Source organism: Carlito syrichta, unplaced genomic scaffold (genome assembly GCF_000164805.1).
Source record: "Carlito syrichta isolate Samal-C Ts95f unplaced genomic scaffold, Tarsius_syrichta-2.0.1 Scaffold307240, whole genome shotgun sequence".
NCBI classification, from domain to species: Eukaryota; Metazoa; Chordata; class Mammalia; order Primates; family Tarsiidae; genus Carlito; species Carlito syrichta.
Window position 1 is genome coordinate 61476 of NW_007251336.1, and position 9623 is coordinate 71098.

The window sequence follows — 9623 nt, forward strand, 5'->3', positions numbered from 1 at the left end:
TCATCTTTAAGGAGGAGCCAGCAAGGTAACATATCACCTCGTATTACCTCACATCCTTCTCTACCTAACTTCCTTCCAGTGAGTTACCTTACATGGCTCTGGTTGTCCTGAATTTCTGCCTCCCAAATAAAGCATCAGCACTTAATCCTTGCCTCGAGGGCAGGGTCCACATTTTTTAATGTTTCTATTATTCACAGCACTAGTCCATGACATTTGATGTTCCATAAATATTACAAGTAAATGGTCAGTATGTGAGTATTCCCTTGCTAGTATAAATAACTATGGTACTGTACTAGAGAACAGATGTACACAACATACAATTTATTGCATCTCATGATGTATTTGTGAGGTGTTTATTGTTTAATAGGTAATACATTCACATGGCTCAAGATTCAAAATGTACAATATGGATGAATAGTGAGAATAGTTTCTTTTATCTTTGATCTCTTAGCTGTTTTTCCTAGGATAACAAATATTATCACTTTCTTATGTATCTCTGCAGAAGATGTTTATGGATATAAGTTAATATGCATCATATATATTTGTTTTTGCCCTTTTTTCCACTTAACAATGTATATTGGAAACAATTATTTGGAAGACAAAAATACATCTTGATGATAACATCACATCATTATGCAAAGACCTTCTTCATTCTTTTATGAGGGGGGACCCCCCAAAATAACCCCAGAATTATTTTTTGGAGGGTGAGCCACTTGTAGTACGGGGTTACCCCACTAGTGAGTGTTCTAGGAACCCATCAGCATCAGTGTACCAGCTAGCATTGTGAGAGGCTGTGTTTGGCTTCAGTGAATTTTTTTTGGAAATTCTTTCAATGTGTTTGCCTGTTTCATCATGGGTAACATACGAGCACACCTGCCTATCATGAAACGGGCAAACAGCAGTTTTTGACCAAAATGCCATGACCCTGGTGCCCCACCCTCCCTATTCACCGGATCTCACCCCAAGCAACCTTTTTTTTTGTTTGTTTCCCCGGGTGAAACAAGTCCTCAGAGGGAAACATTTTGCGATGTAGAAACCAAAAAATGGCAGAAGCACTAAAAGGCATCAAAATTGACCAGTTCAAAAACTGTTTTGAGCAGTGGAAAAAGCCTCTCTGTAGGTGTGTTGCGTCAAACGGAGAATACTTTGAAGGTGATTGAAGTTTAAACACATAAAAATAAATACACCTTTTAAAAATAAACACTAGTTTTTTGGGGTCACACTTCCTATATGGCTAAACAGAAAGTATCCATTGTATCAATTTGTCACAATTTCTTTAACATCCCCTCAATTTTTGCTAACAAAATAAGCCTGTAGGTGGTTTCTCTCCCCCATGCCAGCTCTGGCATGTCTCCCCTTCTTTCCTCTTATCTTTCACTGATAAACTTTATTTTGAAAAACAAAAACAGGGCAGTCCCCTCCCACTGTGGGAGCTTTTTTGCCCTCTCAATAAATCCTGCTTTCTTTCTTAGAAAGAAAGGAAGGAAGGAGGGAGGGAGGGAGAGAGGGAGAGAGGGAGAAACAGAGAGAGAGAGAGAGAGAGAGAGAGAGAGAAAGAGAAGAAGAAGAAGAAGAAGGGAAGAGAGAAAGAGAGAAAGAGAGAAAGAGAGAAAGAGAGAAAGAGAGAAAGAGAGAAAGAGAGAAAGAGAGAAAGAGAGAAAGAGAGAAAGAGAGAAAGAGAGAAAGAAAGAAAGAAAGAAAGAAAGAAAGAAAGAAAGAAAGAAAGAAAGAAAGAAAGAAAGAATCAGTCAGGCGCAGAGGCTCATTTCTGTGATCCCAGCACTTTGGGAGACAGTGGCGAGAGGATTGCCTGAGCCTGGGGTTTTGAGACCAGCCTGGGCAACATGGCGAGACTTCATCTCTACAACAAGTCAAAAAATTAGCCAGGCGTGGTTCCAGCTACTTGGAAGCCTGGGGCAGAAGGATTACCTGAGCCTAGCAGGTCAAGGCTGTGGTGGCCGTAAGTGTGCCACTGCACTCCAGCCTGGGTGACAGAGTGAGACTCTCACTCAAAAACAAAAAAACAAAATGAAACAAAATAAGCCCATAATAAATAAATTGTGCCTATTTCTTTCTCTCTCTCTCTTTTTTTTTTTTTTTTGCCATTTGCAAGATAAATTATTAGAAGTGGAATCACTAGGCCATAGGGTAAAAGTTTATTTTTTGACTGATGGTATCAGCTCTTTGAGGGAGGACTTTTGCTCTTCAGGAGCCCTCACTACTTTCCCCTTATCAATGACCTGAACAGCCCTCAGCAAACCATCCTGCAGGACCTGGTTCTTTACCATATTCGTAATCATTAACGTGACATCCCTGATGTACATCTGTCTCACTTGAGCAGCATAGTGTTCTGCCTTGCTAGCATGTGCAATAAAGAAGGTGCAAAGTGCTGTAATGTCTCCTTCTTGCAGCCCACACTCCTCTAGGACAGACTCCCAGACAACTCTAATGCGCTTGTTCTTAGCTTTTCTTCTAAGGACAGAGGCTAAGGTGGGAAGACCTCTCACCAGGTCTGGTAGCTTCTCAAGCACACGAGTGTGCAAGCAGACAAGTACTTCAATGACGTAACTGTAAAGAATATTCAATTCCATTGAAGTGAACCTACAAAAAACATGGAAAGTTTCTTAAGCAGTTGAACACTTTATATGTAGAGACATAAAATGAATTCTGTTAGGATAATTCAATACAAACCCACTAGGAGAATCAACTGTTGTAATTTAGAAAATACTTACTTTAGAATTAGAGCCTGCATTAAAATGGATAGTTGAGTTCTCAGACTGCTCATACTACAAGTTCCTCAACAGCAGGAGAGTTATATTATTCATCTCTGTGCTAGCAAGGCTTTGGCAAGCAAGAGTCTGTGTGATGTGATATGTATCACAGTGCCTGGCATATAAACAGGTGCTCAAATTAATCTTTTTTTAAATAAATAAGTCCAGGGAAATGAAATTTCTTTACAATTCATTGTTGAAATCATATTAAGAAATTCAATTTTGGGGCAGGACACAGTGGCTCACACCTGTAATCCCACCACTTTAGGAGGCCAAAGTGAGAGGATTGCTTGCACCCAGAAGTTCAAGACTAGCCTAGGCAACATAGCAAGACCTCATCTCTACCGAAAAAAAGAAAAAGAAAAGGAAATTCCGTTTTGGAATGACCACTAGAAGCTCTCACAAAGCCCTCAAATTCCACTGACTTGTCAATCAATACTTACTTGAGTGCCAGAACTGCATTCCACATCTCATCTTGGACTGTTTGGCTTGCCAAATTCTTACTATGATGTTCAAATTTCTGTGTCAGATTATCCTTGGTGAAGTCCAGTTCTTTAAACTGTGCTTCTAATGCTTGGAGTTTGTGGTCTACTCTATAGGATAAAAGAATCAAGGGTTAGTTTAGATCAGGGGACAAAACCCAGATTTCGTTGTAAGCTAAGGCTCTAATATATTGTTTACAACCACTACCAAATTCTGGTAACTATTTAAATTAAAATTATGGACAAATGTTCCCATTTGCCATTCCCTTTAGCTATCATCCTTGTTCTTTCATTCCTTATATTGCCAAACTTTTGAATTGTCTAATTACTTGAATCATCTACCATGTCTTGTCTTTGTATTATACTTTAAAGAATATTTTAGGTTGGGTGTGGTGGCTCATGCCTGTACAACCCCAGCATTTTGGGAGGACAAGGCAAGAGGATTGCTTGAACCCGGGAGTTCAAGACCGGCCTGGGCAACACTGCAAGACCTTGTTTCTACAAAAATAATTAAAAATTAGCTGAGCATGGTGGCACACACCTGTAGTCCCAGCTATTACTCAGGAGGCTTAGGCAGAAGAATTGCCTAAGCCCAGGAGGTCAAGGCTGCAGTGAGCCATGATTATGCCACTGCACCATAACCTTGGTGACAGAAAGAGACCCTGACACAAAAAAAGAGAGAAAGCAAACTAATGAACAAAAGAAAGAAAAACAATCATTTTTGTTATTTTACAGTTAAAGAAATTGAATCCCCAAAAGATTGACATTTAACGTCATAAAGCTAGCTAGTGCTGGAACCAGTATACAATAAGGTAGCTTTTGTTACCCTATTCTGATTGTCCAAATCCTGTCCTTTCCTCGAGGATTAGCTAAAATTCCACTGCCTTCTTGACTCCCCTTTCTATCTGGAGAGCTCTCCTAGCTCTGTCTCACACGGACTGCCTCTCCCACCCATCACTCCCCGCTCTTGCTTTATTTTTACAGTTAGCTTTCCTAACTCTAAAAACTAAACGATAAGTTCTTAAAGGGAGAGGATCAGAGATCACGTCTTATATATCTTTTTTTTTTTTTTAATAGGAGTCTCACTCTGTCACCCAGGCTGGAGTGCAGTGGCAAGCTCACAGCCACTGCAACCTTGTCCTGCTGGACTCAGACGATTCTTCCACTTCAACCTTCCAAATAACTGGAACCACAGCCACGTGCCACCATGTCCAGCTAAATTTTTTTTAATTGTAGAGATGAGGTCTTGCCAAGTTGTCTGGGCTGGTCTCAAATCCCTGGGCTCAGGCAATCCTCTCGCCTCTGCCTCCCAAAGTGCTGGATTACAGGCATTAGCCACCGCACCCAGCTTTTTAGATATGTTTATGCCTGTCCCTCAATACCTAGCAAAAGTCTTACACAGAAATCACAAGATATATCTTGTATGATTGACATCTGTGACTTGAATGAGATGCTGAGTTGTATAACCCAATATGGGGATTTGATTAGCTCTGAACAACTGTGGTCATCAGAGGGTCTCCTGGAACCAGAATTATGTCTAATTAACCACAAAGAACTGGAGCAACAAAACTCACTTGCCTAAGACACCCTCGCTTCTTTCTGATACACAAACACACATGCCACTTCTCTGAGTTTTATGTCTCCAGCATCCTGAAAACCAGGATTCTATTCTTTTTTTTTTGAGTTGGAGTCTGACTTTTTTTGGCCACCACCAAAACCTGCTGGGCTCCGGTGATCCTTCCGCCTCAGCCTTCCGAGTAGCTGGAATTACAGGTATGCACTACCATGCCTGGCTGATTTTTTGATTTATTGTAGAGATGAGGTCTTGCCAAGTTGCCCAGGCGGGTCTCGAACCCACGGGCTCAGGCAATCCACTCACCTCAGCCTCCCAAAGGCACGGGATTATAGGCTGAGCCACCAAGCCTGGCTTGGAGTCTGACTTTCTCTCCCAGGCTGGAGTGCAGTGGCATGCTCACAGCCACTACAGCCTCGACCTGCTGGGTTTAGGTGATCCTTCTGCCTTAGTCTTCCAAGTAGCTGGAACTACAGACACACACCACCATGCCTGGTTAATAGGATTCTTTTCTTAACCATCTTTTCTTCTTGGTCCTCAACTTCTCCCAAGACTAATTCAACTTCAGATACTGTCTATCTCCTAAGCTCTTGACATGTATTTTCTTTTTTTTGAGTTGGAGTCTCACTCTGTCACCCAGACTGGAGTGCAGTGGTCGCTCCTGGCCACCGCAGCCTCGACCTGCTGGGCTCTGGTGATCCTTCCTCCTCAGCCTTCCAAGTAGCTGGAACTACAGGCGCGCGTTACCACACCCGGCTAATTTTTTGATTTATTGTAGAGATGAGGGCTCTCCAAGTTGCCCAGGTGGGTCTCGAACCCGCGGGCTCAGGCAATTCACTCACCTCAGCTTCCCAAAGCACGGGATAACAGGCTGAGCCACCCAGCCCGGCTGACATGTATTTTCAACAATGTTTTGCACATCTCCACCTAGATGGAAATGTCGAACTCAACTGTCTTAAACTGAACTTACTAACACCATCTCTATCTTCAGAAATTACTATGGAGGCACTTTTCTCACTGCTTTGGGTTCTATTTATACATAAATAAGACTCAGTATGAAGTGTGCATTTTTGCCGGGTGCAGTGGCTCATGCTTATACAGCAATTCCAAAACTGGGAGGCTGACGTGGGAGGATTGCTTGAGCCCAGGAGTTTGAGATTACAGTACACTATGATCACACCACTGCATTCCAGCCAGGCAACAGAGGGAGATTCTGTCTCAAAGTAAAAAAGAAAGAAAGAAATGTATGTTTTGTAGGAATATAGCCCTGCTGATCTAATATACTAGCAATCTCTTTCTGCAAGTCAAAACCACCTCAACTGGCATACTGTTTGTATTCATTTCAGACTTTTAAGACTATATTGCTTAAACTTTGGAGATGAACTCTAGCTTGTCAATCAGTATAAAAGGTTACAATTTCAGTAGTTCTTTGGAATCCTCTCACCAAAGGACATTCCCAAACCACTCTGAATAAATCAGAAACAACATGCAAATCTAAGCCAGGTTTGTTTTTTACTACAATTTCCTAGCTCAGTGACCTCACTATCTATCCAATTGCTTGAACTAGAAATCTCAGAATAAGTCTCAGCTTTTTAAAAAAAATTTCCCTCATGAATGTCTCTCTAATCCATTCCCTCCTCTCCATTCCCACATCAAATGCGTTTCTCACCATCTTTTACTGGGACCTAGGGTTCCAGTAGCCTAATTGGACCTCTTCTCTCTCAAGACACATTCTCCTAAAACACAATTCAGATCACATACCTCAATTGATTAGAAATCTTTCATGCCACCCTGACTTTCCCAGTGATATTTTTAAAGCCAAAGTGATTCTTCTTGACAGGAAGATTTCCTTTACCCCTTGGCCCCATCTTTTTCCAGTCCTCTCATGCACCCTAGTCACCAATTCCAAGTCTGTGAGACATCTAGCTGCTGACTGAATACAGTACGCAATTTCAAGCTCACATATGGCCTGTGTGTACTCTTTCCTCAGCCTAGAATTCCTTCCTATTTCTTTCTTTCTCATAAACTCCTACTTGCACTCTAAGATCGAACTTAAATGTTCTCTATAAGGGGTTCCTTTTCCTGGTGTCAAAGGCAAAATTGCTCAATCCACCCTTCATGTTCCCACAGTACTTTATCATTATAATAAGCACATCATCATTGTAAGGTCAATCACATGAAATTTAAGTATTTTGAATTCTTCTGTCATGTTTACAGGTGAGCTCCCTGAGGACAGAAACCATATTTTGCTCCCCCCCCCAACCTGGTATTCAGCACATGCATAAATTGAATGGAGTTATAGCACCTGGGAGCATATTTTTCTTTTTTTATTCATTTACATATTTTTTTGGACCTGAAAGACTTAAACCACTTTAAAGACAGAATTTTAATGAGCATGTCTGTAATTCTTTGTTTTTCACTAGTCTTAATTCTTCTTCTCTTACCCATCTTCCTAGAATAGCAGACCCATGCTTGCTCCCTCCCTGGAACCCTCAGCAACCTTTTCATAGTCTCCTTCAAGGATATCAGGGTTGTGGTTTCATTGTCCATCTTCTTAAGGTAGAGTGAAAGAAAACAAAACAAAGCAAAACACAATCCCAATCGATGTTTGAATCCAGAAATTTCTGCTGTCTTCCACTCAGCAACAGGCAGCAGTATTGTGAGCAGTCGATCTAATTTCTGCCTGAAAGGTCACTTGGTATAAAAAGCTTTTAATAGCTTGTACATCCAAATATAGTTTCAAATAAGTGATCCTGTGAACACAGGTGTCCTGGACTGTACTGTGACATTTGCCTTTGAAAACTGAGCTATTGCTGGGCTCAGTGGCTCAGCCTATAATCCCGCACTTTGGGAGGCTGAGGTGAGTGGATTGCCTGAGCCCGCGGGTTCAAGACCCGCCTGGGCAACTTGGTGAGACCTCATCTCCACAATAAATAAAAAATTAGCCGGGCGTGGTAGCGTGCGCCTGTAGTTCCAGCTACTTGGAAGGCTGAGGTAGAAGGATCGCCGGAGCCCAGCAGGTCGAGGCTGCAGTGGCCAGGAGTGGCCACTGCACTCCAGTCTGGGAGACAGAGTAAGACTCCAACTCAAAAAAAAAAAGAAAGAAAGAAAGAAAAGTGAGCTATAGTACATCAGCACAGAGCAACAATCACATGTAATTATGACTGTGTATATAGTAAGTGTACATAGAGATTTTCAAATGTATACATATACTAGTATTAGACATGATAGAAAAGCTACTTTCATATTTTGAGAGCTCATTATTCAATTACAACCTAAATTAGGTTTAATGAGTACCCCAGATCTCTTATGATGATGATGACGTCAAGGCTAAGCATCTAACTAACCATCATTAGAAACTACTAAATTTTTTTTCTTTTTGAGTCAGAGTCCCACTCTGTTGTCCAGGCTGGAGTGCAGTGGCATGACCACAGCTCACCGTAGCATCTAGCTGCTGGGCTCAGGAGATCTTTCCACCTTAGCCTTCTGAGTAACTGGGACTACAGGTGTGTACCATCACGCCTGGCTCATTTTTTGATTATTTGTAGAGATGAGGTCTTGCTATGTTGGGTAGGCTGGTCTCAAACTCCTGGGTTCAAGCAATCTTCCTGCCTTGGCCTCCCATCGTGCTGGGGTTACAGGTGTGAGCCACCACACCTGGCCAGAAACTACTAAATCTTTTGTGTTTTTGTTTTGTTTTGAGTTGGGATCTCTCTCTGTTGCCAAGGCTGGAAGGCAGTGGCACAATCACAGCTCACTGCAGCCCCAAACTCCTGGCCTCAAGGGATCTTCCTGCCTCAGCCTCCCAAGTAGCTAGGACTACAGGTGTGCACCACCATGCTCAGCTAAGTTTTTGTTTTGTTTTGTTTTTGTTTTTGAGTTGGAGTCTCACTCTGTCACCCAGACTGGAGTGCAGTGGCCACTCCTGGCCACCAGAACCTCGACCTGCTGGGCTCCACCGATCCTTCCACCTCAGCCTGCCAAGTAGCTGGAACTACAGGTGTGCGCTACCATGCCCAGCTAATTTTTGATTTATTGTAGAGATGAAGTCTCGCCAATTTACCCAGGCGGGTCTCGAACCCATGGACTCAGGCAATCCACTCACCTCAGCCTCCCAAAGCACTTGGATTACAGGCTGAGACACCGAGCCCGGCTATCGGCTAAGTTTTAAATTTTTTTGTAAAGATAAGGGCTTGCTATGTTGCCTAGGCTGGTCTCAAACTCCTGGGCTCAAGCAATCCTCCCACCTTGGCCTCCCATAGTGCTGGGATTACAGGTGTGAGCCACCGCACCTAGCCAGAAACTACTAAATATCTATTGAGAGTCTTTAGTATTAGATCAAGAATTGAATATAAAAAGTACATAAAACAGGATTCCTGTTTTCATGGAATTTTAAATCTAATTGGGAATATAAAATATGTACTTAAAAAGAAAGCACATATAAAATATATGTTAAGTGGGTAAAGATCATAAAAATCACAGAAGATTCTTGAGTCATTAGAGAAATACTCTCACTGAAGGTGGAACTTGGCTTGCCCTTAAAGGAAAATACAGGTCTTTGATTATCAGAGAAGAGTGTGAAGGATGTTACAAACTGGAGAAGCAGTGTGTGAGCACAATCACAGAGGTGGCACAGTAAACGATGTCCTCAGGGAACAATCAGTGGGTATGTTTTCAGCAAAGATGCTGAAACTGCCTACATAAAATTCGCATCGTGCCATGGAGTAAAAGCTGTAGAAGAAACCCAAGCCCAGAAAAGCTGCAGCTATGGTTAGAATTTAACAAGTATGCTGTTTC

The 9623-nt window shown here is 42.1% G+C and overlaps 1 protein-coding gene across 1 annotated transcript; it reads right to left on the reverse strand.

Annotated features, from left to right (window-relative positions):
* Positions 1-2156: 2156 nt before the first annotated feature.
* On the reverse strand, positions 2157-7530 carry SMCO1 (single-pass membrane protein with coiled-coil domains 1). The gene is made up of 3 exons (XM_008064244.2): positions 7327-7530; positions 3215-3364; positions 2157-2601 (listed from the first exon to the last, which is right to left on the reverse strand). The coding sequence occupies exons 1-3, from the start codon at positions 7374-7376 to the stop codon at positions 2157-2159; spliced, it is 645 nt and encodes a 214-aa protein (XP_008062435.1). The 5' UTR covers positions 7377-7530.
* Between the last annotated feature and the right edge of the window lie 2093 nt (positions 7531-9623).

Excerpts from the sequence above, each read along its gene's own strand:
- SMCO1 (XM_008064244.2), bottom strand. The coding sequence starts at position 7,376 with ATGGACAATGAAACCACAACCCTGATATCCTTGAAGGAGACTATGAAA. Across the intron at positions 3,365-7,326 it reads TTGAAGGAGACTATGAAAAG|AGTAGACCACAAACTCCAAG; the intron begins GTTGCTGAGGGT and ends TTTATCCTATAG. Across the intron at positions 2,602-3,214 it reads AATGCAGTTCTGGCACTCAA|GTTCACTTCAATGGAATTGA; the intron begins GTAAGTATTGAT and ends TGTTTTTTGTAG.